Source organism: Tenrec ecaudatus, chromosome 13, assembly GCF_050624435.1.
Source record: "Tenrec ecaudatus isolate mTenEca1 chromosome 13, mTenEca1.hap1, whole genome shotgun sequence".
NCBI lineage: Eukaryota > Metazoa > Chordata > Mammalia > Afrosoricida > Tenrecidae > Tenrec > Tenrec ecaudatus.
In genome coordinates this window covers 1,452,726-1,480,251 of record NC_134542.1, presented here as the reverse complement: position 1 = coordinate 1,480,251, position 27,526 = coordinate 1,452,726, and the positions used below count along the sequence as shown (strand labels likewise).

Sequence of the window (27,526 nt, the reverse complement as noted above, 5' to 3'; positions counted from 1 at the left end):
ACAGGCGCTTGGCAGGAGGGGAGGCCTTGCCACAGGGGCAGGCCAGACCCCTGTTGTGCTTACCGCTTCTTCTTTGGACGCCTGCAGGCCCGGCTCCCCTCCTTCCCCGCCTGCTCTCAGGCGGGGCATCCACTGCGGCTGCCCTCCGAGTGCACACAGAGCGTCTGCTTGGCCTGGCCCTGCCTGCTGCCAGTCAGCTGGGACCCCGCCTCTGCTTAGAGGAGCCTTCAGGCCGTCCCTGCCTGTGCCCGGAAGGTGGCGCTGGGCAGCCAGGAGAGGGGGCAGAAGGGCTGCACCTGGCCCCCACTGCACCAAAAACGTCATAGGAGAGAAGGCAGGACTTGCAAAAGGTCCCCTTTAAGGGGTCTCCCTGGGCAGCCCGGACTTGGGGGCTGCCCATATGGGGATCAGGAGGAGTCAGAGAAGTCAGTAAGGCACCCCTGTTCTCTGCCCCAGGATGGGCTCTAGGCGCTGGCTTGTCACAGGATGTGCTTCCCCCCAGACCCGCTTCCTCCTAGTAAGCTGGTGGGGGCGGGGCTGTGGGGGGCTGTCTCTCACCTGCAGGTCCACTCCCAGTATGACTGCTGGGGCCCAGGGAGGAGCCAGAGCTCTGGGCGGGCCAGCCCCTCCCATTCCAGGAAAGGGAAAGCAGGCGGCCAGTGCAGGCTTGGAGGATGGACGATGCAGGAGGCAAGTTCTAACGGAGACTCGGATTCTGAAGTGAGCAGCAGGCTAACGGTCCAGACCCTTATCAGGCCCCGCCAATTCCTGCTCTGCCTGATACGCCAGGGCTGCTCCTTGTTCCAGTACATTTGGAAGAACGTTATGAGCAGCTTTGGGGAGGGCAGCTCAGGGGCAGACCAGGAGGATGTGGAGGAGAAGACCAGAGAGAAGGATCAGGACCAAGGGCACCACAAATCTCAGGCCCAGCTCCCTGGTGAGTCTCCCGGACAGAGAGCCAGTCTAGACTGGGGTTCAGCAGCTAGAGGGGCCATAGGGTGACCCTAGCCCTCCCTCCTGCCCCAGCCCCTATCACCAGGCTGGCCCCTGACCGACCTCATCTGCCTGAGCCTGCAGCTGACCCCACCCCGTGGTCCTCTCTGCAGGGTACGCAGGTCTCATCAACCAGGGTGCCACTTGCTACCTGAACAGCATCCTGCAGTGTCTCTTCTTCACGCAGGAGCTCCAGGACGCTGTCCACAGGTGGGGCAGCCTCGGGGAGGGGAGAGGAGGGACAGGCAAACGGGCTCCGAGGGCGGGGGGGGGGGCTGCAGGACCCCTGGTCCTCAAACATCACCTGGCATATCGGCTTCAGGGCCCCCCCAGAGCAGACCCCAGGAGCCCTGTGCCCTAGTGCTTATCTGTTGTGCTGCTGCTAAGCCCACGGTCAGCAGGTTGAAACCACCAGGCAGGGCATTCTACTCCCTAGAGTGAGAGTCTGGGGAACCCCCAGGGGCCGCTTCACCCAGTCCTGCAGGGGCGCTGTGAGTGGGTACTGACTCCTCCAGGCAGGGAGTGAGGATGGAGCTGAGTGCTGCTGCTGCCTCTAGGTACCAGTGCTCTCTCCAGCTCTGAAGGGGGCAGGTTTAGGACTATGGGGATGAGTCTGTGCCACCAGGTGGGCTGGACCTCTAGCTGAGAGGGACAGGTCACTTGGGTCTGGCTCCTTCAAACCTCAACTCCCAGCAGGGCCACCAGGTGAGTGGCAGTAGAGAGGGCTCCTCCTCCCTTGCAGGGTCCTCCAGCTCTGCTCTGAGACCCCAGGGCCTGCACTCTCCCCCACCCCCTGCCTAGAAGAGGCCAGGAGCAGTCCCTGGCTGACTGTAGCTGGGTGGCCTGGCCCCACAGAGGCAGAGGGTGGCAGTGGCCCGACAGGGTCTGAGGAGACAGGCCTGGCTGGTGGCTGCCCTGCAGGGACTCTCAGCAGAGCCTGGCCTTGTTTTCTCTCTGGACCCCTGCAGATGTGAGGACCAGGGAGAGTCCAGCCTCATCACACAGCTGCGCAGACTCTTTGAGGCCCTGCAGGAGGCCCAGGGACCTGTGTCCACCACCGCCATCACCCGTTGCCTGGGGCTCAGGGATGGTGAGAGCTGACTGGGCCGGACAGGCACCCCAGAGCTGGGGCTGCTTCCCACAGCCCCTGGTCCCTGCCCGGACTGCCCTTCTCACCACTAGCTACAGCACCGCCTGTCTGGACCAGGCAGTCCCACCTGCGCCTCTCTGGGGAGGCCACCCTGGGGAGACTGGGACAATGGAGGGGAAAAGGATGGGGGGCTGTGGGCAGAGCAGGGTCTCAGCCAAGACCCTGTCCTGTGCCCGCCCCCATGGCACAGGGCACCACCAGGAGGATGCCCTGTTGTGCTTCCACATGCTGTTGACCAGGATGACTGCTGAGCAGAGGGAGCTGGGACAGGTGAGGGGCCTGGGAGTGGGGTGGGCTGAAAGGGCTCCTGACCCTCCCCCCAATGGTCATGAACTCCCAGGGCCCCTGGTTTTCCAGCTGAGAAACAGGATGAGGTTGCTGGGTCCCTTCCTGGAGGACAGACATGCAGAAAGGACCCTCTGAGAATCAGGGAGCTGCAGAGGACACCACCCCACCAGTGAGGGGGGTAGGTGGTCTCACCTGTTGGTGGCATGGTGCAGGCAGCAGTCTGGAACGGATCAGATGACAGGCATGAAGGGGGGCTCCAGCAACACTGGGGGTTCTGGGAGCCAGTTGCCCAGGACAGCAGGCACAAAAAGGATTTGGGAGACCACCAGCCGGCCCAGCCACTCATGAGACATAGCCAGTGGCCCTGCCTGGAGAAGTTGCTGGGAGGCAGGCCCTAGGCACAACTCTGAGGGAGAGCCAGAAGGGACAGGACATTCCAGAGTTCAGCCAGGTGGGCAGGAGACATTGCTTAAGGCCATGTGAGGAGGTCCCTTTCAGATGTGGGCAAGGGGCATGTTGGAACCACTCGGAGGAGGGATGAGTGAGCTGGTATCGCAGCAATGGGGACCAGGACATAGAGACCCTCTGATCTAGCCTCACGAGCCCTGTTCTCACAGGATTTCTGTTGGGACTGCAGACTCAGAGCACGGGGGTGGGGAGCCCAGTGGGCAGGTCCCGAGGTTGGACAGGAATGCGGAGACAGTGCCCCCTCCCTGTGGCATGGATGCACAGGGTGGCTGCAGTGTCCTGCTGACCTCACTCAGTCGATGTTCCCACCACCCCAAGCTCTTCCAGATGACCCTGGAGCAAGTCACCCAGTGCCAGGGCTGTGAGACCAAGACGGTGCTGGAGGAAAACCGACTCTTCCTGGTGGTGCCTGTCCCACAGGGACCCTCGGGTACCCCATGCTCCCTGGTAAGGGCCACCCCACCGCTCCTGCCAGACTTCACACACACCACTTCCCAGAACAAGGCTTCTCCCAGTAGTCCCACCTGGTGTCCCTGACACCAAAGCCAGAGGTCTTGTGAGGAGACACGGGCCCCACTGTGGCACCTCCTGAGCAGCCTCAGCTGGGCCATTGACTTCTGCTCAGGGACCGCTTGGGTCCCCTCCCCCTGCTGGAGCTGCCCTCTGGTCCCCAGGACAAGGCTGTGGAGGGGCTGTTCCAGGAGGAGTGCTTCATTGGGGACAACCAGTACTTCTGTGAGCAGTGTGAGCGCAGAGAGGACTCCTACTCGGTGAGTGCGGCCGGTTGGCAGAGCAGGACATGCATGGACCCCGCAGATCAGACTCACAGAAGCAGGCAATGACACCTGTGTGCATTCAGTGTCTGAACCTGATCCCAGAGGGAGCAGTCAGGGCCTGGGCAGGCCCTGCTGGGAGCTGGCAGAGCACTGCCCTAGGGCAGCTGAGGCTCAGCCCTGGTCCTCATTCCTTGGTGTCCCCTCTAAAGGGGCAGCAGCTGGCAGTGCATCTTGGGCCCTTGCTTAGCCTGGTCCTATGGCTTCCTGAGCTCGGCCTGGGACCAGGGGCTGCGAAGGAGGGGTACTAGAGGTCGGTACCCTCATGCCTCAGGCAGCGGCCTCAGCACACGGGACACCCTGATCAAACATGTCTGCAGATCCCCACTGAACACAGACACAGAGCAGTAACAGCATCCCCCCAGCACGGACATTAGGGCCTCATAGCCTGTGTCAGGTTGGAGCAGCCCCCAAGTTCTCAGGGGCTCTTATGCCCGAGGGGGAGGCATCTAGGGAGCCCCTGCCTTTCTGCACGTTCATGGTGGCTGTCCCCGGGGCTGGGGTTCCTGTAGATGTGCCTCAAGAAAGCAAGCCCTGGGGATGCTCCTTGCACCATGGTCTGTACCCAGGACTGATGATCCTCCATTCCCACCCTCCACAGGGGAGAGGCAGCTGCAGGGACCCTGCTGGGCAGGCTGAGGACACTGGGTAGGGGCTGCAGGCACTCAGGGAGCCTGGCCCCAGTGGCAGGGGGCTGGAGGAGCCAAGGGGCAGGGTGTCCGTGGGGCAGCTGTGCTGAGGAGCACTGTGCTGACTGTAGACACTCTGCCTGCGGAGCCTGCCCCGCGTGCTGGTCATCTTCCTGCAGAGGTGCGCCTTCTACCAGGGTCGCCTCGGGAAGCAGTGGGACCCCATAGCTGTGCCGGATACGCTGAGCCTACCGTTTCAAGTAAGACGGGGTCCCGGGACCCCACGTGCCTGCTCTGCCTGGCTGCCTCCTGACCAGGGCCCTGGCCCAGCTCAAGCGCAGGAGCCGGCTTGGCAGCCACTGTCCCTGGGGACTCCTCTCCTTCAGCAGCCATGAGGGATAGATGGGGAGCACATTTTCCATCTGATTGTGGAAAACCCAGTGCGGCGCTGAGGAGAGCCAGTCCCCCAGCCCAGGCTCAGGGACATCAGAGAAGGGAGGGGCAGGGTGTCCCTACACTGCTCCAACATGCCCGAAGGCCACACATGGAGCACAATGGCTGACCTCGCTGAGCTGGGGTCTCTTGTGACCCACCTGCTCACTGGTGGCCTCTGGCCCCACATGACCCAGCCCTACAGGTCAGGGAGGGCCGGGCTCCAGAGAAGAGGCTCTGGTCCCTCTGAGTGAGGTGCAGGCTCAGCGGGAACCTCAGTTGGGGTCTGGGGCTCTTTCCATCGTTGTTGGTCATCCTTCCTCTGATGAAAAGTCTGCAGTAGCTCCCGGGATGCACTGTCCCCTCTATCCCACTCTCTTAGTGTTCTGTTTCCTTCTTTCTGGGGTTCAGCAGCGGGATCATAATGTAACCAGAGTGGGCTTGTCTTGAATTTCCTGGGGGCTGCAGTGCGGGTGGTTCTTGAGTTTCTGCTTCAGGTCGGCCTTTCTGAAGTTTCCAATGTTTGTAATTGTCCCATAGGTGTCTGACCCTCTTCTAGCTCTCTCTCTCTCTCTCTCTCTCTCTCTCTCTCTCTCTCTCTCTCTCTCTCTCTCTCTCTCTCTCTCTCTCGTTCTCGCTCTCTCGCTCTTTCTCTCTCTCCCTCCCTCCCTCCCTTCCTCCCTCCCCCCTCCCCCCCCTCTCTCCCTCCCTCTCTCTCTCTCTCTCTCTCTCTCTCTCTCTCTCTCTCTCTCTCTCTCTCTCGCCCCCCCCCCCCATCTGGATATTGTGGACTGAGCTGACTGTGAGTCACTGGTGCTTTCTGTTGCTCTGTTTGTTGTGCTCTTAGATCCGTCCAGTAGATTCGGTCTCACATATGATATTTCTCAGAACTTCACTTGTTCTCGGTCCAGGTTTCCCTGTCCTTGCTGACATGCCCCCTAATCAGCCCCCAGAGCCTCCTGCTCTTACACATTTAACATGGGCACGACAGGTCTTTGAAGTCCTGGTCTCCAACATCGGCATCACGTATGGGGCTACTTCTTGGCAGATTCCCACCCCTTGTCATTTGAGTTACATGTTCCAACTCTCAAGAGCCGTTTTCGGCATTCAGCGGTGAGGTGGGAATGTGCAGTGGACACAGCAGGAGAGATTGTGTGCGCTCTATGAGCAGAAGAGGCTCTCTCTCAGGAGGCTGGGCGCAGCTGACGTTCCATGCGATGAGGAGTAGGAAGTCCCAGACAGGACTGTCGCTTCAGTGAGCTGATCTCTTCTCTGTTTGTAGTGTCTCCAGACTGAAGTGCTTATCACAGATGTGGAGGCAAAGCAGCAAACCTGAAATATCCCACTCTTTTTCTCTCTCTTTCCCACCCTCTGCTCATCCCCAGGGACAACCTGTGATCTGTCACCTGAGGGGCCTGAAGCAGGAACTGTGCTTCTGGGTGCAGGGCAGGCAGAGGAGGGCCCTGGTGGTGGAAGATGAAGGCAGCGGTGTCTCTTAGCCTCCCACCAACTCACAGGCTTGGGACTTAGAGCTTGTGGCTCTCTCTCCAGGACAAGAAGTCCTATGACCTCTTTGCCGTCTGTCACCATTTCGGGGATGTCACAGGAGGGCATTACGTGGCAGACATAAAGCCTTCCGAGGACCATCGCTGGTACAGGTTTTCAGATCACAGTGTGGAGGTAAGCGCGCACTGTGCCCCACACCGGCTGTGCTGGCCTAAGCTGTTCAGGCAGCAATGGTGGCACAGGCCAACTGCACAAATATCCCTTCCAGGGCATCCCCCAGCATGGCCACGAGGTGCTGTGTGGTACACAACGGCCTGAAGCTCTTGGGCCCGGGTGCTCAATCCCAGCTGTGCCCTCAGCTGGCTGTGCGGTGTCGGGCAAGCCCAACGGACTCTGAGTTCCTCCTGTGGAGGGGGTTTATTCCTAAATTCACCCCACATTGAGGGTGCCTTGTGGGTGTAGGTAGACATTGCATGCAGATGTTGGGAATTAAGGGGTCTCAGTGTGCAAGGCACCCACCCAGTTTCCTCAGACTCAGACAGACCTGCAGACCCTCCAGGCTCAGAGTGAGCCCACCAGGTAGGGGCAGGGGAGGGAGAATCTGTTGAACTGGGAGCTGAGGGCATCCAGGTGCTGGAGGACACGGCCTGGGAAGACTGGGGAGTGTCCCTGCAGGTGCGGAGTCTCCGGGTGCGGCCTGTGCCAGGGACGGAGCAGCCAGTGAGCTGGGTGCACACGGGCAGCCCTGTGCTCACTGACGAGTGTGTGTGCCCCATCCACTCCCTTCCCCACATTATGCCTGGGTGAAAGTGGCACTGCCCATTTAGTGAGTCCTATGAGCCTGAGCCTGCCTTGCTTCCTGTGAGCCAGTGCATGCCATGCTCGCTGGCTACTATGCTCCTGACTCTGACACACAGCACTGGGAGCTACGCAGCCCCACCAGCGCTAAGGAGGAGCCAACACTGGTCCTTTCTGGGTGCCCTCACCCCACAGCCCAAGGTGTATCTGCATAGGTTGTTGGGGGACCCTGACTCCTTGAACATTCTCCAGAGAGGGAATAGGACCCCACATTCCTAGTGGGGATCTTGAGCACTGCAGTGCAGGTCCCCATTACACTCAGCTATTCTTCTCCTGGGGATCCCAAGAGAAGCCCCCTGAAGTATGAGAAGACCGTGCCAAACCCTGTGTGGCCCAAGTAAGGGCCATCCTGCCCTTCTTATGTCTCTGCAAGTGTCCCCACATGGCCTGTTTGGGTGAGAGGAGGTGCCTGACCCCTCAGCAGAGCATTCTTCTCCAGCCCCTCCTCCTCCTTTGTTTCAGCTCACCACACACCCTGCTGAGAGCAGGTAGGTCCAACCTGTGTTCCTGGGACTCTTGGGGGTGGGGCTGAGCAGCCAGAGACCAGCATCCATGTGCTCCTTGGTAGAGAGTGCATAGTGGGGGTCCCGACTTAAGACCAAGTGAAGGGTGCCTGGGGGCAGGACCAGATTGGTCACCTGGTTCACCCCTGGGGGGCGAGCAGAGGGTCTTCCCAGCCCAGATCATCCTCTGAGCCAACACTGCACCTGCAGGCACAGGAATCCCCTGTTTGGGGCAAGAGGTTCGCTAAGGACCCCTGGGTCGAGACCACTGTCCTGCCGGCTCCCAACATGTCCCAGCCATTTGACCAAATGCTCATGACCCCACCCTCTTCCTTGCCCCACTTGTTTCTCCTGGTTTCCCCAGAACCGCATATATGCTGATGTACCACCAGAAGGATTGCCGTGTCTTGCCACAGTCATTGGGTCCCCTTCCCAATGAGCTGGACCCACATGAAGCCCTCAATGCAGTGCCTGAGTGTGAGCCTGGGACACTGGGAGAGCCTCTCTGGGAGAATGTCAACTTTTTCTGAGTCAGAAAGTCACTAACTGAAGATAAGAGATGCTACACAAATAAACAAGCTAAACTAGGACGATGTCATCCTGAGTCTCTTTCCTGGGTCTCTGATGCCCCTCCTCTAGGGCCCTCCATGAGGATAAACTTGTCCAAGAACAGTGAAATGTCCTGGGATCCACCTGCCTGGGGATACCTTCAAGGACCCCTTATCGTCTGATGTTCCTGTCAGCCTCCTGCCAGGTTTCCCAGGGGACGCTGTGGCAACCAGGCCAGGGGGACATGGCAGTCTGGGGTGAGACAACCTTTCACAGATGAGGCTGACAGACTCCACTTCCCACCGTGTTCCGTCCCTCTGGGTGGGGAACTGCTGGGGGCTGGGGCTTGAAGGGTCCTTAGGCCATCCCCAGGAGAGTCCTCAGGGAGACCCTCTCTAGCTTTCTGTGTGCTCTGAGTTTGTGTGTCATGGACCTTTTCCTTGGCTTCTGCCAAAATTACATCAGGAATAAGGCGCCTCTCTGTGTCCCCTTCCCCCACCCCCCAGGACTAGGGACCTCGCTGCTGGCCCTGGGACATGAACACAGGAAGGTGGCGATGGGGATATGAGACTACAGTGTTGTGGGCATGACTCCCCTGAGAGAGCATTTTTGGGCATTTAGAGGGTCCCTGGGCCCCATCAGGAGCTCTGAGCCAGGTGCCCCTCACTCCATCTCCAGGGGCGTCAAGGAGCCCTGTCCAGGACTCTGAGAGGCCCACACTGTATCCCAGTGTCCTGAGACCATGCAGGACAGGACTCTGGAGCCCCTTGGGGAGTGGCGTCAGGACTGACAGAGAGGGTTTGGGGAGGCAGAACCCTCCTCAGGCCACCTCTGAGAACTGAGGGAGAGACTGGGTGAGGCTCTTCCTGGAGGGGAGGAGACTTCCACAGGACAGACAGCAGCAACTGCCTGTCACCACAAAAGTCATTTCATGGAACTGGCCTGCAGAGAACTGAAACCTACCAGGAGCCAAACTGCACTGTGGCAGGAGAGGGGGAGGGATAGGGTACAGGATTAGGGTCAGAATTTAGGATTGTGAGTTCAGGTGTTAGGGATCAGGTTAGGGTTAGTGCTGTAGATAAGGTTAGAGTTAGGGTTTGGGTTAGGTTTAGGAAAAAGGTTCCACTTAAGGCGCGGTTCTTAGTCTGGGTGGGGAGAAGTGAGGGGTGCGCAGGCCAGACCGCCTGGCCCTATTGAACACTCGTGGCAGCAGGGGGGTGGATGGGACAGGGAGCCTTAGGTTGGGCACCAACCCAGGACCCACAGTCTGGGACTGCCCCCTGGTGTGAGAGCCAGGGACCAGAGGGGCCTGGCAGTGACCAAGAAGAGAGAGCGCTGAGGCAGAGGGGACTGTAGGAGAAGAGCCCCAAGCCTCGTTCTTCATTCCAGGGAGACGTTACTACAGTTCTTGTCACGTGCCCGGCGGCCTGTGGCAAGTCCCCGCTCAAAGCGTCTGGTCGTATTCATCTTGGGGCTAAAAAAGAAGTGTTCCTGTTTCCCCAGTCCGGGGGTGGCCCGAGGGGAGGACGCGGCCGGGAGCTGGGGCAGCGCTGACCGTTGGCAGAAGGCTGTTCTCCAGCCGATTCCCACAGGGCAAGTCCTGCCTCATCTCAGGGGAAGGCCAGGCCTCCAGTGCGCCCACCTGTCGGCACCTTCCCACGGGCCCTGCCTCCCCCATGGACGGTCAGGTCCTGCCCCCCTGAAGGGAGACGTGAGGTTCAGGCTGTCCCACACGTGCACGCTGTCAGTGGCAAGGCCGGACAGCGGTCTGCTCCAGGTTCTCTGGGTTCAGAGACTGGGGGACCTATCTCTTCCCCAGAGACCAGCCCCACCCCACCTGCAAGGCCTTCCTGCTCACAGCAGATCTGGATGTGCTGACTCCACTCTTTGTCCTGAGGGTGAGGAGGGGCCTCAAGCAGGCTCCAAAGGAGAAGGGAGCGTGGGTGGTAGGGGACCACTTACTTGTGCTAACCCCTAGCATTCCTGTGGGATGCCTTCCACTGGTGCTGGGAGGGGCCACGCCAGCCCCAAGTGTCCTGGGGCTGAGTCCCGAGCTTGTGGGAAGGTCAGCAGCCCTCTTTGTCCAGAGGACCTCGGAGCCCCCTTACGGGGCATCCAGGGGTGAGCAAACCAGGCATGGCCCATGTTGTGCCGGGTTAGGGTAGCATTGGCATTAAGGACTTGTGCTCAGGACAGAAGCCTTTCTGTCCCCAGAGGATTAGGGTTTGGGTTCGGGTCAGGGTGACTGTTAGAGGAAGGATTGGGGTTCAGCTTGTGTTTAGGACAGAAGCCCTCAATGTCCACACAAAGCCCTCGAAACCAGCCATGGGGGACAGCAAGGGATCAGTCGGAGTGGAGAGGGCCCAATGTGTGTAGCCCTCCCACATGCTAGAACAGGCCCCAGGCCCTCCCCAGATAAGAGCTCAGCCCGATGTGAGGCCTAGGCCATGCATTCCCCAAGCCCCCCCCCACAAGACAAGGCCTCTGTGCCAAACGCTGGTCCTCCCTGGGCCCCTGTGGCAACTGCGGCACCATGACCACCGGGGAGGACCCGGTTCTGAAAGCGTCGTCCTGCAGTCTTCACTCTGTCCAGACAATTATCGGTGGTCAGCAGGGTGTAGGCTTCAGACTCTGAGGAGAGGGCCATCTGCCTTCTGCCCCAATCCTGGGAGAGTGCCGGGTGACTATGGTGGGTGGGGATAGGATTGGGGCCCAAGACAACTGCTGGATGTGTCTACTGGGTGTGAGGAGCTGTGGGCAGCTGAGGCCTGAGATGGATGCTTGGGCCTTTAACTTTCCCTTTAAAGCTCCTTCCCCTCCCCTTGGCAAATAGGAAGGGGCCTGTCAGGATGGGGTGGATTACTGGGTGTCTTTCAGTGGCCCTGCAGGGTGTGGCTGCTTTGCCTGGCCAGAGGCCCTATGCCCTGGCTTCAAAGTATGTCTCTCCCTGCCTGTGAACCCTCAAATGTGTCAGGGGGTGCAGGTGGCAAGCAGGGCAAGGGACACGTCTGAATATGTGCATGGACATAGTGTTCCTCTGTCTTCATAAGGTGGGTTTCCAGGGGGACCCTGAGCAGGAAGTCTCACTTGCTGGGCACCTTCCTCTTTCTGCAGCTGCCTCCTGGCACCCTCTCCTGGCCTTGGGATCATCTGGATTCTGACTACATCCTCATAGACAGTGGACATTCTGTGTGAACTCGCGCTAGCTGGGGTGACTCCTTATCTCCACCCGCCACAGCCCCAAGGGGATGGGCTCCCATGGGTGGGAGCTGGAGGATGCGTGCCACTGTCCCGCTGGGGTCCCCCAGAGTCACCCATAATGCCCTACGTGTGTGCTTTGTCCCTGGGGGCTGGGGCAGCAGGAGAAGCTCAGCCAGGGGCCTCACACAGAGCTTCATTCTCTCCCAGTGCAGCAGCTGCTGTCTGGGGGGTGGGGGCGGGGTTCTCTCTCTGAAAGTGGCCTCACTGCTGCTCCAGGGTCTAGCACAGTGGATCTCAACCTTCCTTATGTCGCGACATTTTAATACAGTCCCTCATGTTGTGGTGACCTCCAACTGTGGGAAAAGTGTGTTTTCTGATGGATTTGGTGATCCATGTAAAATGGTTGTTCCACCCCCTAAAGGCATCACAACCCACAAGTTGAGAACCACGAGTCTAGGAGGTTCTCAGCGCAGGGACCCTGAGCCCAAAGAACACACTTGGCTTCCAGCTCTTCTTTCTTGTGGGTAGCAGTGCCCTCCCCCTCTATACCCCCTCTCCTCTACTCGCTTGTAGGATTCGAGGGGGTCCAGGAACCTCACAGAGCATGAGGGCTGTGGCCTGAGTCAGGGTCCTGCGTCCCCCTGAGTGTCCCTCCATGAGATCAGGGCCACTCACTACTGCTCACATCATGGGCGATGGGGACCCACTGCATAGTTGTCAGACGACTGAGAACCAGGGTCTCACAAGCTCGCCCATTTGGGGGACACAATGTCCTATCCATGACAAAGGGTTTATCCCCTCTCAGCCCTTGCCTCTGCCACCTCGCTGCAGGGATCCCCTCCAAACCTGGGACACTGTCACACACAGATGCACACTCACACATGAGTACAAGCACACACTCACCCACGTCAGACACAGGTGCACACTCCACTGCGAGAAGCACCCACAGGCCTGAGTAGAATCACACACATGTACACGCAGAGGCCTCACACACACAGGCACACTCACACAGCGATGCCCCCACATAGGTTTGAGTACAGACACAGTAACAGTTTTACAGACACAGATGCACACTCTCACTCACACAGGCACACTCACAGGTGTGAGTATAGACCAGCACACAGGTGAACACACTCTTATACTAAAGGGCAAACTAATAGGTCTGGGTACAGACATACACTCACAAATGTACACACGTTCACATGCACAATATTGTTCACACATAGGCATGAGTACTAGTAAACACTGGCACATGAACACAGGTGCACACACTCACCCTTACAGCCTTGAGTGTGCACACACATTCAGATGTGAACACACTCACATGCACACAGGGGAACACAGTTACCCTCACAGGCATGCATGTAACCACACACTCATAGAAGCACACACACATTGACACAGATGCGCACTCTCACACCCAGGTGTACACTCACAGGCATGGGTACAAGGGCAGATTTTCAATGCACACATAGGTGTTCACACTCTCACACATTCACATGCATGGCATGATTACAGGCACATATTGCCCTATGCATACCCCCTCACACGCACACCCTCACGTGCACACCCTCTCACACATTCCTCCACAAATGCACACCCCCTCACACACACACTCAGTGACAGGAGGTGTTGTTGCCGTCACAGCATGCACACAGGAGAGACCGGGATGGAGCTGAGGGGCAGGGTACAGCAGGGGATGTCAAGACCCCCACTCAGGATCCTGTGATCCACCACAGTGGGGGTCCTGGAGAGACAAGGCCAGGGTAAGCATTGGAAATTGGGACTTAACCTCAGCCAGGATGGCCTCAGGGTGGCTGCACCCGGCTTTCTGGGCATTGCCTGCCCAGACTGGGCACTCAGACTGATGGGCAGCTGACTTCTTGTCTGTTTCTCTGGCTTCTCTCAGTGCTGAGACGGGCTTCCTGGTGGGAGGCTGCCCTGCCAGGAAGTCTCTCCAGTAGGAGCCGGTGGGGACTGTCACCAGGGTAACCAAGGGATCAAGGCCAAGTCCAATGAGAGTGTGCAGGGCTCTCAGAGACTGGGATCTCTACTTCCCTTGTCCATTGCCCAGGTCCAAATGGACATGCACCTGCAGGAAAGGGACAGCTTGGCGGCACTCCATGGGGCCAGCACTGAGCACTGGCCCTGGTAGAGCATTCCCAGTGAGGAGGACAGGGCTTTCCCCAAGAGGTCCTACTGCCCCGGGGAGAAGTCACAGCAGACAGACCCACATTTTGTCCCTGAGCCTTTGGGGTCAAGTCTGGACTGCAGCCCCCTCCCCCTGGGATCTTCTGGAGTGGAGGCTCCTGAGTCGAACCAATGGGGGCTCGTGGACAGGACCAGCCTGCCTCCAAGACAGAGGACTCATTCTGAACAGAGCTTGGGACGGAGGGCACCGGAGCCCAGGACCCTGGGAGCTGGAGACCAGCTAGTCAGGGGGATGAGCAGGCAGAGGGATATGGGACCCAGAGATGCTACAGCTGTGGGGACATGGGACCCCTCCCTCCATGGTCTCCCCTCTCCCAAGCCCTGCCCCCTGTACCCTGAGCCTTGGGCCCGCACCACCAGGAGCCTCCTAGGTGAGAACCCAGAACACTGAGAGACCGAGTGTCCACACACCAGGGCCCCTGGTTATCCCTGGTGCAGGTGATGGTTCCAGGTGAGTGCGGGGTCTCCGCACACACAGGTAGTGCCGGGATCCCCTGAGCAGTTACTGACCTGCCCTGGGACAGGTCCGTCTTGTCCCTGCAAGTTACAGTGAGTCTGAGTATGTTTCCTAGCCCTTTATTTGCGCTTTTTCTAGCCGTCATTCGGTCACCCTCTATCAATATATTCTCCCGCCCGCCCCACCCCACCCCCATAGCTCCATCAGTCACAGCTGTTCACAAGATCACACAGGAGTCATCCCGCTCTGGGAGTATCCGCTACCGGTTCCACACGGGGATGCGGCTCTGCCGAGGGGCTATGGGCTTGGCACACCACTGAAACCAGGCCCCTGCTTTGGATTTCTGGCAGATGCCCGCCAGCTCCAGGCAGGCAAAGCAGAACTCCACGTGGCAGCGGGTGCAGCTCACGTACTTGCACTTGTCCTTGTGCTCAATGAGCTGCCCGCATGTGGGGCAGGCCCGGATGGAAGGGCAGCCATGGATCTCGCTGTGCGGTAGGTCCTTGGTAGCACAGGAGGCCAGGACGTCCAGGTCCAGGTCCCTGCAGCCCTCGTTGGCACAGCGGTCAGAGGGCGTCCCCGAGCCCTTCCAGGCCCGCAGACACTGCCAGCAGAACTCATAGGGGACCGGCTGCTGGTAGGAGCAGAGGGTGCAGTGCACGCGGATGGTGGTCAGGACCTTCCTCTCCACCAGGCTCTTGCAGCTCGGGCACTGTGGGGAGGGGTGGGCACTGTGTGCGGAGGAGGCCAGGGGGCACTGTTGGGAGAAGGGGGTGGGGCCACGGTGGAGGAAGGAGGGCAGGGGGCACTCCAGGTCACCAGAAGGGAGAGACACCCAGCCCCGGGCAGTGCCAGGAGCAGTACCCAGGGAGCTAAGGTCCTGGACTTCCTGTCCTGCATCAGGGGCTGCAAGACCCCTGTGGGGACACAGTCTGTGGAGGACCCACCTCCTGGCAAGACCCCACTCACCTCCTTGTAGTCACAGTAGAGTTTCGCTGCCAGCAAGGCCAGTTTCTCCTCAAACTCTCTCTGCTCAGAGCCACTCAGCGAGGCACAGCGCCGCACCTCCGGGTACGACCACCGGGCCCCGCACTTGTTCCCATTGACGTCCGCAGGGCAGTGCAGCTCAAAGTGGCTCTGGGAGACAGGCAGAGGATGGCTGTCACAGTGCCCTGGCCGGGAGGTTCAGGCCCGGCTCGGCCTGAGCACAGGTCACGGCCCCAGAAACAGGCTTCTGTCCCACGTGGAACTGGACACACAGCCACTGTTCCCAGTTCCCTAACACCTCCCACCACACCTCGACCCCCACCCCACCTCCTGCTGGGGATCCTGGGCCAGGCCTGCAGTCTGCATGTGGAACCAGCAGGTTCTCTTCGGGACCCCAGCCACTCTCTTTGTAGGATAGAAAGAGATGTGTCTGGATTGACATGGGGACACCCCCTGCATGGAAACCACTTTTTGAAGGCAACCCAGGGCTTTGCAACCTCCCTCCTCCCACCCCCCTCCCTGCATGTGGGACCAGAGCTCCCCTCCCCTGGTTGTGGGTGTGACCGAGGGCCCCCACCTGGTCCATCAGGCTTCGGCACCAAGCCGTCAAGCTCCCAGGGTCCACAGCGTGCCCACAGCTCATCTCTACCCGCTTCTGGCCGTCATACTCGTCCCCTGTAAGGGTCAAGGGACAGTCAGGGCGGCACAGCCACTGGACCAGGGCTGAGGCTGGTCGTATGGGGCTCTGTGGTCTTAGCGGACAAGGGGGTGCTGCCCAGCTCAGATAATATTCCTGGCTATGACCTGGCCCATCACCCTTCTGGGGTCCCTGTACCCACCCCCTCACTGCAGTGCAGCTGACTGGTCATTTGAGTCCCTGTCCCCTGTCCAGAGCACGGCCTCCCCAGGAGTGGACAGGCTTCTCCGACTCCCCTGTGAACGTGACAGACTATGGGCAGCATAGCCCCTCCCTGCTCCCTTGCCAGCAATGGCGTCCCAACCTTGGGGTTCCGAGGGCCCCTCTTCCTGCATGCCACTCAGGCCAACACGTCCCATCAGCTCCACCCCTAGACACCACCATCCACCTCAGCCTCCTGGACACAGCACTGCCCCTCCCCTCTCATCATGCCCCTCCACCCTCTCTCTGCCTTCCTACCCCATCCCCCGGCACCCCCCCCCCCAGGTCTTCCTCAGGCTAAGTCGGGGGGGGGGGGGCGGCAGCTGTGGCAAGCTGTCCCTGGTGACTCAGCTGCAGACAGAGGCAGACTGAGGCACAGGTGGTCCTGTTCAGAACCTGGGAGGTTGTGGGTCTCACTGCCCCATGCCCTGCGTGAAGAAGACTGACCAACCTGTCCTCAGGGCCCAGCGCTGCCATTGCCCCCCTCACCCGTGATTTCGTCCTTGCGCGACACGAACTTGAGTGGGGGCTCATCAGACTCGTCTGTCTTCTTGAAGCTCATGGTGATTGTGAGCTCTGGACTGCAGCAGGAAGGAGCTGCCCTCAGGTCCTGGCCACTGGGAGTGCAGGCCACGCCCCCAGAGGAGCCCCTTTGAGCCCCTCCCCTCCCAGCCCCGCCCATGAGCTCCAGGTTTCGAAACTGGATGCTTGGGCTCAAGGGACTGTCAGGATTTCTTCCAGGCTGCCATGCACAACCCGGACCCTGTTTCTCAGCACCCAGGAGGTCCCCACGGTCTGTGCTTTGTCGTCCTGGCAAAGTTCTCCTCATCGTCCTCCATGTTCACACTGCGGGGGCAGGGGAAGGGGTGACATAGCCACCACCAGGCTGCTCCCTGATACTGGATACCCCGGTGTGCCCTACCCTCCAGGCTCATGTCAGGCTGACCTAACTGGAGGGGACTTGTGGCAGCCCCACACTTCAGAGACCCTCTCACGCCTGGTCACCTCCTCCTGGACCTTGGGGGTGGAAAGGAGGGTGCTGTCTCCCAGTGTCCACGGGGAAGAGGAAGCTCAAACAGGGGTCTCAGGATCTTAGGGTCTCACACCGCTGACCCTGTAACAGGACCACATCTTGGGTCCCAGCTGAGAAGCCCAGGGTCAGATTGGGAGGGGCTATTCCAGGCAACGGGATGCCCTGAGAAATGAGACTCACAGAAGGCTAGCTGCACTGTGGCAGCTCAGGGGTAGGGGCAGGGCTGGGGTGCGGCTGCGGCTGAGGGGAGGGTTTCTGTGAGGGTTAGGGTTAGGGAGTTAGGTTTAGGATTAGGGTTCAGTGGTTAGGCTTAGAGAGTTAGGCTTAGATAGTTAGGTTTAAGGAGTTAGGCTTTGGCAGTTAAGTTAGGTTTCTGGTTCAGGTTATTCATAGGGTTAAATTAAGTTTAGGGTCAAGGTCAGGGTTAAGGAGGTAGTGAGAATATTTGGGTTAGGTTTTCTGTTAGGGTTCAGGCAGGCAGGGCTGGCACAGGAAGGGTGGAGCCTGTAACAGTGCTTTTCCTGGAAATGGCCTGCCCTGAGAACTGAAACTGAAGGATGCCAAGTACCGCTGTGGGAGGTCAGGGTCAGGATTGGGGCTAAGGCTGAGGCTGGGCCTGGGGCTGGGGTTTAGTTTATGATTGGGGTTAGGGAATTTGGTTAGGGTTAGGATTAGGGCTAGGTTTAGTGAGTTAGGATTCGGGTTCAGGATAAGATTCGAGTTAGGGTTAGCATTAAGGCATTAAGGTTCAGACCAGGGATAGATTTAAGTCTAGGATAGGGTTAGATTTAGGAATTTAGGGTTAGTGTTATGCTTAGGGAGTTAGGTTAGGGGTAGGAATTTGGGGTTAGGGTTCAAGGGTTAGGGAGAGGGTTTGTGTTAGGTGTAGTGTTAGAATGAGGATTTAGGGTAGAGGTTTAGTTTAGGGTTAGAGTTAAAGATTTAGTGTTAGGTTTAGGGTAGAACAAGTGTTAAAGTTAGGGTGATGGTGGGGGCTACAGTTAGAGGGTTAGACTTAGGGTCAGGTTGATGCCTTTAGGCGAGAATGAGGGTTAGGAATTTAGGGTTAGGGTTAAATTTCAGAATTTAGGTAGGGGTTTGCTTTTGGTTTGTATTTGGATTAGGAAGTTAGGTTTAACTATGGTTAAGATTCAGGTTCAGGTTAGAGTTATGGTTAGGTTAGAGGGTTAGGATTAAGGTTAGGGTTAGGTTAGAGGGAGGATTATGGTTAAGAGCTTGCACTAAGGACGTAAGACCTCCGTGTTCCCACCAGGTCTCTACACCAGCCTTAGGGGACAACAAGGCATCAGAAAGAGCGGACGGAGCTCAGTGTGTGAATCTTCTTCCCAAATGCTAGAACACTTCCCCAGATTCTCCCGTTATAAAAGAACTCAGCCAGATATGAGTCCTCGGTCATGCATTGCCCAAGCCCCCCAGAGCCCAGGACAAAGGGTTGGAGCCCTGTGGCTGGCCCTCCATAGGGTCCCTGTGGCATCTCAGGCCCCTCCTGGCAGCTGGGGCACCATCACCAGGGAGGACTTGTTTCTGATGGCGTTGTCCTGCAGCGTCTTCACGCTTCCAGACCCCTGTCAGCGAAGAGCAGGGGGCAGGATTCAGACTCTGAGCAGAAGAGAGCCATCAGCCTAGATCCAGATTCCTGTTTGCTGGAAGGCTACTGTGGTGAGTTGAGAGAGGGCTAGGCAAGTCCCCCAGAGGAGTTGACTGTGTTTCTGGGTTCCTGGGCTCACCAGGCACTCTGAGCGTCATCTTCCAGCCCCCTTACAGCCTGCACTCCTCACCTCAGGGACCCCTCTGTGTTGCCTGTGTAAGGTGTCACATGAAACATTAAGGAGACGGGGAGACACTGGGCTTGGCTTCTGCAGGGATAGAGCAGCCCTGTGCTGGGTCCCCAGGGACAGGGCCTCCTGCCCAGAGAGGGACAGACACTAGCCCCATGGGTAGTCCATCAAACTGCCACCTTTCATAGGGAGTCCCATCTCCTGCAGTCCCACATGCAAGCCAATTACCCTCACCTGGAAGGCCATTTTCTTCTGGGAGGGATGGACTGATCCAGGGCCAGACAGACAGAGGGAGTCCAGGCAACTTTGGCAGGGACAAGAGCTGGCTGTGTCCACTGGGCGTGAGCAACTCAAGATGATGGGGGCAGTGTGAGTGAGAGGCTGACCCTGAAGATAACGTTTCTGTAACAAGCTGTGGACGGAGGTCAGGCACCGCATGCTTCCAAAATACCGTTGCCTATGCTAGTTCAGTCAGTGTAGTCTTTGTTGTATTGTTACAACTTACTACACCACTCAAGAAGCCCTCGTGGAGTAGGGCGTACACATTGGACTGAGATCCACATGGTCAGTAGTTCAAAACTCCTCAGGAGACAGACTGGGCTTCCAACTCCCTCAGTGATCACAAGGAGTCCCCTGCCGGATGGTGGTGAGTTGTTGGTGTGTTTGCTATTCTCCTCGGAGGCACGCAGCTTGCCTGCCGGGGTCACCTTAATGGACTGGAGAGCACAGAGACTCTCCCCCTTTGCACCTTCAACATCAACGAGACAAAAGCAAAACACATGGACTCTGACTCCCTGGACCAGACAGGACAGAGGAGAGCTGCCCCTCGGGGTGCCCGGTCCTGTCAGTCTCCATGGGAGCAGGGAGCTTCCTGGTTCTCGCGCAGTAGCTGGCAGGTGCACATTGCGGGCTTCCTGTTAGCGGGCCCCAGGCAGGACTGGTGGGCCGATGGAGCCATGGGAGCGTAGGGTCGGAGAACCTCCCTGTTCTCTCTGCTTGCCCAGAGTGCACCCTGTGCCCCACAATCTGCCTGAAACTGGAGTGAAGGTCAAAGACCTGCCTATACCTGCCCACAGTGTCCTTTCCAGGGCATGAGCTTCCCAGGGATCTGATTTCACACAGGGCACTAGGAAGATGTCCTGTGTGCTGGTCGCCTGCTCTCAGGAACCCGAGGAAGACAACTTCTCCTTCTCGCTCACCCACTGAACGTTAGTGAGTTGGCCCGGCTGCTCCAGGGTAACCTTGATTAGCCACAACACATCCCAGCCTGAGCCCTCCCGCCAGCCTGCCTCCCGCACTCTACACACTGAGCACCCCACCAGGTCTGGAGCCGAGTCCTGTAGCAGGAAGGTCCCCCATACAGGGCATACCCCCTCGGAGGTCCACCACGGCTGGGATGTAACTGCGAGAGTGAGCCTGTGAGACGCTGGCCCTGCCTCCTTTGCCCCCTGGGCCCGATGTCCATGGGCATTGGTGTTCAAGGAATTGAACCCAAAGGTGATCAAGGAGGGGACGCGGCGTTCCTCCATCAGGGGAATTCAGAAGGCCTGAATCCCATTATGCTGAGTAAGACAGGCTGTCTGCGGCTACACCAGAGGCTTGGGTAGTCCTGCACACACACACAAACACACACACACACACAAACCCCAGGTCTGCAGAAGGCGGAGCTCCCTGGGAAAGTTGTCTGCGTGGTGGACTGCCCATGGGGCTAGTGTCTGTCCCTCTCTGTGCAGGAGGCCCTGTCCCTGGGGACCAGCACCAGGCTGCTCTAGCCCTGCAGATGCCAAGCCCAGTGTCCCACCACCTCCATTGCTCTCCTGCCACCTAACACTGGCCACACAGAGGGGTTCCTTAAGTGAGGGGTGCAGGCTGTGAGGGGCTGGAGATGCCTTTCAGAAGGCCTGGTGAGCTCAGGAACCCAGACACTCAGTCAGCTTCCCTGGAGGACACGCTTAGCCCTGCCCGCACCCAACATAGCAGCCTCCCAGCTCACAGCATGCTGGACCAGGCTGGGTGGAGGAGGGGACGGAGCTGCAAAGAGGAGTGAAAGACCCTGTTCTCCTTAGAGTCTGAAGACTGCACACTGCACTTCCCTGACCAGCGTCTGGAAACGGGGAAGACACTACAGGACTATGCCATCAGAAACAAGTCCTCCCTGATCATGGTGCTGCAGCTGCCAGGCGGCGCCTGAGATGCCACGAGGACCCCATGGAGGGCCAGCCACCCAGCTCAGAGCCCCTAATCATGGGCGTGTGTGGGGCTTGGGCAATAAATGACTTAGGACTCATATCTGGCTGAACTCTTTTATCTGGGGAAGATTGGGGTGGGGTTACAGCATTTGGGAAGGGGATTCATTGACTGAGCCCCATCCGCTGTTACTGATCCCTTGTCCCCCTAAGGTTGGTGTAGAGACCTGGTGGGAACACAGAGGGCTTCTGTCCTTAGTGCAAGCTCTTAACCATAACCCTCCCTCTAACCTAACCCTAACCTTAACCCTAACCCTCTAACCTAACCATTACCTGAACCTGAACCTGAGTCCTAACCCTAAACCTTAAACCTACCTTCTGAACCCAAACCCTAACCCTAACAGGAATCCCTAACACAAACCTCAAGTCATAAACCTGACCCTAACCCTAGCCCTCTAATCTCATAACCATAACCTTTGCCCTCTAACACTAACTCTACTGTAAACCTAACCCTAACCTAAATCCCTACCCTAGCCCTAATTTCTAATTCTAACCTCAATACGAACACAAACCCCAACCCTCTACCTTTAACCGGAAATTTCTACCCCTAATCCAAACCAATACCCTAAGCCTGAATTCCTAATCCTAACCCTAGACCGAAATTCTAGCCCTAATCTGAATCCTAACTCCCAAACTCCAAACCTATCCTGAACCCAAATCCCAACTCACTAGATCTAACCCCAATCCAAACCCTAACCAAATCTCTGTAGCTGTAAACATAACCATAATTCCAGCGCCAGCTTCAGCCTCAGCCTTAGCCTAAACCTGACACTGACCTCCCACAGCAGAGCTTGGCATCTTTCTGTTTCAGTTCTCAGCGCAGGCCATTTCCAAGAAAAGCACTGATACAGGCTCCACCCTTCCTGTGCCAGCCCCTCAGAGTCTGAACCCAAGCCAAATATCACTGGAACCTTCACAAGCCCTCCCTAACCCTCACTCTAACCATACCCCCAACCCTAATTTTAACCCTATCCTTAACCCGAACCAGAAACTGAATTTAACTCCCTAAGCCTAACCACCGAACCCTAATCCTAAGCCTAAGTCCCTAACCCTAACCCTCACAGAAACCCTCGCCCCAGCCCCAGCCGCACCCCAGCCCTGCCCCTACCCCTGAGCTGCCACAGTGCAGCTAGCCTTCTGTGAGTCTCATTTCTCAGGGCATCCCGTTGCCTGGAATAGCCCCTCCCAGTCTGACCCTGGGCTTCTCAGCTGGGACCCAAGATGTGGTCCTGCTACAGGGTCAGTGGTGTGAGACCTTTGGATCCTGATCCCACCCCTGTTTGGGCTTCCTCTTCCCCGAGGACGCTGGGGACAGCACCCTCCTTTTCACCCCCAGTGTCCAGGAGGAGGTGACCAGGCGTGAGAGGTCTCTACAGTGTGGGGCTTCCACAAGTCCCCTCCAGTTAGGTCAGCCTCACCAGTGCCATGAAGGCAGGGCCCATTGTGTGTCCAGTGGTGGGGAGCAGCCTGGTGGTGGCTATGTCACCCCTTCCCCTGCCCCCGCAGTGTGAACATGTAGGACGATGGGGAGACCATCAACCCACTGGGGGGCTGGCAAGTACGATAAACCACAGACGGGGGGGCATCCTGGGTGCTGAGAAACGGGGTCCTCTCTGTGCATGGGTAGCCTTGGATGAAATTTGACTGTCTCTTAAACCCCAGCCCTGCCTTTTGCAGCTGGGGCGTGTGGGCGGGGCTGCTGGCAGAGGGGCTGAAGGTACATGGCTGGGGCGTGGCCTGCACTCCCAGTGGCCAGGACCTGAGGGCAGCTCTTTCCTGGTGCAGCCCAGAGCTCACAACCACCATGAGCTTCTGGAAGACAGACGAGTCTGATGAGTCCCCACTCAAGTTCGTGTCGCGCAAGGACGAAATCACGGGTGAGGGGGGCGTGGGCAGCTCTGGGCCCTGAGGACAGGTTGGTCAGGCTTCTTCACGCAGGGCATGGGGGTGATGAGACTCACCCCTTCCTGGTTGTGAACAAGACTTCTGATGCCTCAGTCTGCCTCTGTCTGCATCTCACTCACCAGGGACAGCTTGCCACAGCTACCCCCTCACTGACTGAGCCTGACATAGACACGCAAGGGGGAGAGGGGGAATGAGGGGGAGAGAGGGTAGAGGGACAGGATGAGAGGGGAGGGGCAGTGCTGTGTCCAGGAGGCTGAGGTGGATGGTGGTGTCTGAGGGTGGAGCTGATGGGACATGTTGGTCTGAGCGCCATGCAGGAAGAGGGGCCCTCGGAACCCCAAGGTTGGGACGCCTTTGCTGGCAAGGGAGCAGGGAGGGGCTATGCTGCCCATTGTCTGTCACATTCACAGGGGAGTCAGAGAAGCCTGTCCTCTCCTGGGGAGGCCGTGCTCTGGACAGGGGACAGGGACTCAAATGACCAGTCAGTTGCACCGCAGTGAGTGGGTGGGTACAGGGACCCCAGAAGGGTGATGGGCCAGGTCATAGCCAGGAATATTATCTGAGCTGGGCAGCACCCCCTTGTCCGCTAAGACCACAGAGCCCCATACGACCAGCCTCAGCCCTGGTCCAGTGGCTGTGCCGCCCTGACTGTCCCTTGACCCTTACAGGGGACGAGTATGACGGCCAGAAGCGGGTGGAGATGAGCTGTGGGCACGCTGTGGACCCTGGGAGCCTGACGGCCTGGTGCCGAAGCCTGATGGACCAGGTGGGGGCCCTCGGTCACACCCACAACCAGGGGAGGGGAGCTCTGGTCCCACATGCAGGAAAGGGGGTGGGGAGGAGGGAGGTTGCAAAGCCCCGGGCTGCCTTCGAAAAGGGGGCTCCAGACCCCCCATGCAGACATGCAATCCAGACACCCGTAGTTCCGGGCTCCGGAGAGAGTGGCTGGGGTTCCGAAGAGAACCTGCTGGTTCTACCCTTTCCATAAAACTTTAACTATAAAAGGAACTTGTACACCTTCTTTGGTAACTATTCTTATGCCATTCTTATTATAAGCCCTCATATAAGGAAAATAAGGTCAGGAACTCTATTTCTCTTTGGGAGGGGGATACCATATTCTACCCCCTATGTAGTAACCAGTATAAGGGGGGGGGGGAGAGGATGATAAACTTTTTTAGAGTCTTTCAAAAAATCTTCCAAACGAGCCTCTGAGATTTCCGTGGGTTTCGGTTGCAACAGCTCAGCCTGCTCAAGACCTAACATATATTCCTTAATGGGGGTTTCTGGGTTCCAGTTTTTAGTGTTATACAATACACTTTACACGCAGTCAGGACACGGATCTTTCAAAGCCATAGGAAGGGGAGTGACCTCAACTTCTGGGCAATATTCCTCAGCTGACATCGGTTGTTTCCTAAAAGGGGAAGTGATCAAGATTATCAGGAACCAAAAAGCAGCTACAATGATCAATAACGATATCAGGCCAATAATTCCAAAGGGTTCACGGGGGAGACGTCCTTGGTGGAGCCTTCTCTGAACGCTCCTCCTCCGTGCGCTGACTTTGTCAAGGCCCATGGTTGGAAATGGTCTCGGCAGAACAGCATCTGTGTGTCCAGTTTTGCCTGTTTCTGGGGCCTTAACCTGTGCTCAGGCCGAGCAGGGCCTGAACCTCTCGGCCGTGGCACTGTGACAGCCATCCTCTGCCTGTCTCCCAGGGCCACTTCCAGCTGCACTGCCCTGCGGACGTCAATGGGAACAAGTGCGGGGCCCGGTGGTCGTACCCGGAGGTGCGGCGCTGTGCCTCGCTGAGTGGCTCTGAGCAGAGAGAGTTTGAGGAGAAACTGGCCTTGCTGGCAGCGAAACTCTACTGTGACTACAAGGAGGTGAGTGGGGTCTTGCCAGGAGGTGGGTCCTCCACAGACTGTGTCCCCACAGGGGTCTTGCAGGACAGGAAGTCCAGGACCTTGGCTCCCTGGGTACTGCTCCTGGCACTGCCCGGGGCTGGGTGTCTCTCCCTTCTGGTGACCTGGAGTGCCCCCTGCCCTCCTTCCTCCACCGTGGCCCCACCCCCTTCTCCCAACAGTGCCCCCTGGCCTCCTCCGCACACAGTGCCCACCCCTCCCCACAGTGCCCGAGCTGCAAGAGCCTGGTGGAGAGGAAGGTCCTGACCACCATCCGCGTGCACTGCACCCTCTGCTCCTACCAGCAGCCGGTCCCCTATGAGTTCTGCTGGCAGTGTCTGCGGGCCTGGAAGGGCTCGGGGACGCCCTCTGACCGCTGTGCCAACGAGGGCTGCAGGGACCTGGACCTGGACGTCCTGGCCTCCTGTGCTACCAAGGACCTACCGCACAGCGAGATCCATGGCTGCCCTTCCATCCGGGCCTGCCCCACGTGCGGGCTGCTCATCGAGCACAAGGACAAGTGCAAGTACGTGAGCTGCACCCGCTGCCACGTGGAGTTCTGCTTTGCCTGCCTGGAGCTGGCGGGCATCTGCCAGAAATCCAAAGCAGGGGCCTGGTTTCAGTGGTGTGCCAAGCCCATAGCCCCTCGGCAGAGCCGCATCCCCGTGTGGAACCGGTGTCAGATACTCCCAGAGCGGGATGACTCCTGTGTGATCTTGTGAACAGCTGTGACTGACGGAGAGATAGGGTGGGGGGGCGGGTGGGAGAATATATTGATGGAGGGTGACCGAATGACGGCTAGAAAAAGCGCAAATAAAGGGCTAGGAAACATACTCAGACTCACTGTAACTTGCAGGGACAGGACGGACCTGTCCCAGGGCAGGTCAGTAAACTGCTCAGGGGATCCCGGCGCTACCTGTGTGTGCGGAGACCCCGCACTCACCTGGAACCATCACCTGCACCAGGGATAACCAGGGGCCCTGGTGTGTGGACACTCGGTCTCTCAGTGTTCTGGGTTCTCACCTAGGAGGCTCCTGGTGGTGGGGGCCCAAGGCTCAGAATACAAGGGGCAGGGCTTGGGGGAGGAGAGACGGTGGAGGGAGGGGTCCCAATCCCCACAGCTGTAGCATCCCTCGATCCCTTCTCCCTCTGCCTGATTAGCCCCGTGACCATCTGATCTTCAGCCCCCAGGGTCCTGGGCTCTGGTGCCCCTCTTGCATGCTCTGGTCAGAATGAGTCCTCTGTGTTGGAGACAGTCCCAGCCAAGCTGAATTGGCTTGTCCTGTCCACTAGCCCCCATTAGATTGGCTCAATAGCCTCCACTCCAGAAGATCCCAAGGGGGAGGGGGCTGCAGTCCAGACTGGATCCCAGAGGCTCAGGGACAAAGTGTGGGTCTGTCGGCTGTGACTTCTCCCTGGGGTTTAAGGATATCTTGGGGGAAGCCCTGTCCTCCTCACTGGGCCAGTGCTCAGTGCTGGCCCTATTGAGTGCTGCCCAGCACTCCCCTTCCTGCGGACGCATGTCCATTTGGACCCAGGCTTTGGACAGGGAAGGCAGAGGACCCAGTCTCTGAGAACACTGCACACTCACTGGACATGGCCTTGCCCCCTTGATTGACCAGGTGACTGTCCCCACTGGCTCCCACTGGAGAGACTTCCTGGCAGGGCAGCCTCCCACCAGGAAGCCCGTCTCAGCACTGAGAGAAGCCGGAAAATAGGACGCTGAGAAATCAGCTGCCCCTCTGTCAGGGTGCCCAGTCTGGCCAGCGATGCCTAGAAAGCAGGGTGCAGACACCCTGAGGGCACCCTGGCTGAGTAGAAGTCATACTTCCCCCCACCCTGGCCCCTTGTCTCCTGGGCTCCCACCGTGATGGATCACACAATCCCGAATGGGGGTCTTGACATCCCCTGCTGTGCACTCTGACCCCACAGCCCTATCCCGGTCTCTCCTCTGTGTATGCTGTGACGGCTGCACCTCGTACCACTGAGTGTGCATGTAAAGGGGGTGCACGTGACAGTGTGTGCACGCGTGGGTGCTTGTGAGAGTGTGTGCACGTGAGGGTGTGTGAGGGGCTGCATGTGAGAGTGTGTGCACGTGAGGGAATGTACTTGTGAGACTGTGTGCATGTGAGGGAATGTGCATGGGAGAGTGTGTGCATGTGAGGGAGTGTGTGGGGCCCCTTTGAGCCCCTCCCCTCCCAGACCACACCATGAGCTCCCGGTTGCCAAACTGGATGCTTGGGCTCAAAGGACTGTCAGGATTTCATCCAGGCTACCATGCACAACGAGGACCCTGTTTCTCAGCACCCAGAAGGTCCCCACCGTCTGTGCTTTGTCGTCCTGGCAAAGTTCTCCTCATCGTCCTCCATGTTCACACTGCGGGGGCAGGGGAAGGGGTGACATAGCCACCACCAGGCTGCTCCCTGATACTGGATACCCCGGTGTGCCCCACCCTCCAGGCTCATGTCAGGCTGACCTAACTGGAGGGGACTTGTGGCAGCCCCACACTGTAGAGACCCTCTCACGCCTGGTCACCTCCTCCTGGACACTGGGGGTGAAAAGGAGGGTGCTGTCCCCAGCGTCCTCAGGGAAGAGGAAGCCCAAACAGGGGGAGGGGTCAGGATCCAAAGGTCTCACACCACTGACCCTGTAGCAGGACCACATCTTGGGTCCCAGCTGAGA

General features: G+C 58.4%; 3 protein-coding genes across 5 annotated transcripts; 2 read left to right on the top strand and 1 right to left on the bottom strand.

Moving 5' to 3' along the window:
* Positions 1-654: 654 nt before the first annotated feature.
* On the top strand, positions 655-8,244 carry LOC142424524 (ubiquitin carboxyl-terminal hydrolase 47-like). 3 transcript variants are annotated; one of them, XM_075529802.1, is made up of 9 exons: positions 655-937; positions 1,107-1,203; positions 1,962-2,083; positions 2,334-2,413; positions 3,218-3,346; positions 3,574-3,669; positions 6,345-6,473; positions 7,620-7,645; positions 8,025-8,244. In XM_075529802.1, exons 1-9 carry the CDS (start codon positions 682-684, stop codon positions 8,188-8,190), a joined length of 1,101 nt encoding a protein of 366 aa, XP_075385917.1. In that variant the 5' UTR covers positions 655-681; the 3' UTR covers positions 8,191-8,244. The 3 variants fall into 3 exon arrangements, with proteins under 3 accessions (XP_075385917.1, XP_075385918.1, XP_075385920.1); XM_075529803.1 differs by lacking the exon at positions 3,574-3,669; XM_075529805.1 differs by lacking the exon at positions 7,620-7,645.
* A 6,067-nt stretch (positions 8,245-14,311) lies between these two features.
* Positions 14,312-16,565, bottom strand: LOC142424577 (E3 ubiquitin-protein ligase DDB_G0292642-like). Its single transcript, XM_075529899.1, has 4 exons — positions 16,453-16,565; positions 15,643-15,740; positions 15,048-15,215; positions 14,312-14,790 (listed from the first exon to the last, which is right to left on the bottom strand). The coding sequence occupies exons 1-4, from the start codon at positions 16,523-16,525 to the stop codon at positions 14,338-14,340; spliced, it is 792 nt and encodes a 263-aa protein (XP_075386014.1). The 5' UTR covers positions 16,526-16,565; the 3' UTR covers positions 14,312-14,337.
* A 6,280-nt stretch (positions 16,566-22,845) lies between these two features.
* LOC142424780 (E3 ubiquitin-protein ligase DDB_G0292642-like) lies at positions 22,846-25,566 on the top strand. The gene is made up of 4 exons (XM_075530116.1): positions 22,846-22,918; positions 23,615-23,712; positions 24,659-24,826; positions 25,072-25,566. Exons 1-4 carry the CDS (start codon positions 22,846-22,848, stop codon positions 25,564-25,566), a joined length of 834 nt encoding a protein of 277 aa, XP_075386231.1.
* Positions 25,567-27,526: the final 1,960 nt, after the last annotated feature.

What these genes read in the sequence shown, in the direction of transcription:
- LOC142424524 (XM_075529802.1), top strand. Translation starts at nt 682, where the DNA reads ATGCAGGAGGCAAGTTCTAACGGAGACTCGGATTCTGAAGTGAGCAGC. An exon ending in CTCCAGGACGCTGTCCACAG is followed by an intron (nt 1,204 to 1,961) that starts GTGGGGCAGCCT and finishes GGACCCCTGCAG; the next exon opens with ATGTGAGGACCAGGGAGAGT. An exon ending in TTTCAGATCACAGTGTGGAG is followed by an intron (nt 6,474 to 7,619) that starts GTAAGCGCGCAC and finishes CCTTTGTTTCAG; the next exon opens with CTCACCACACACCCTGCTGA.
- LOC142424577 (XM_075529899.1), bottom strand. Translation starts at nt 16,525, where the DNA reads ATGAGCTTCAAGAAGACAGACGAGTCTGATGAGCCCCCACTCAAGTTC. An exon ending in GCGCAAGGACGAAATCACGG is followed by an intron (nt 15,741 to 16,452) that starts GTGAGGGGGGCA and finishes TGACCCTTACAG; the next exon opens with GGGACGAGTATGACGGCCAG. An exon ending in GCCGAAGCCTGATGGACCAG is followed by an intron (nt 15,216 to 15,642) that starts GTGGGGGCCCTC and finishes CCTGTCTCCCAG; the next exon opens with AGCCACTTTGAGCTGCACTG.
- LOC142424780 (XM_075530116.1), top strand. Translation starts at nt 22,846, where the DNA reads ATGAGCTTCTGGAAGACAGACGAGTCTGATGAGTCCCCACTCAAGTTC. An exon ending in GCCGAAGCCTGATGGACCAG is followed by an intron (nt 23,713 to 24,658) that starts GTGGGGGCCCTC and finishes CCTGTCTCCCAG; the next exon opens with GGCCACTTCCAGCTGCACTG. An exon ending in TCTACTGTGACTACAAGGAG is followed by an intron (nt 24,827 to 25,071) that starts GTGAGTGGGGTC and finishes CCCTCCCCACAG; the next exon opens with TGCCCGAGCTGCAAGAGCCT.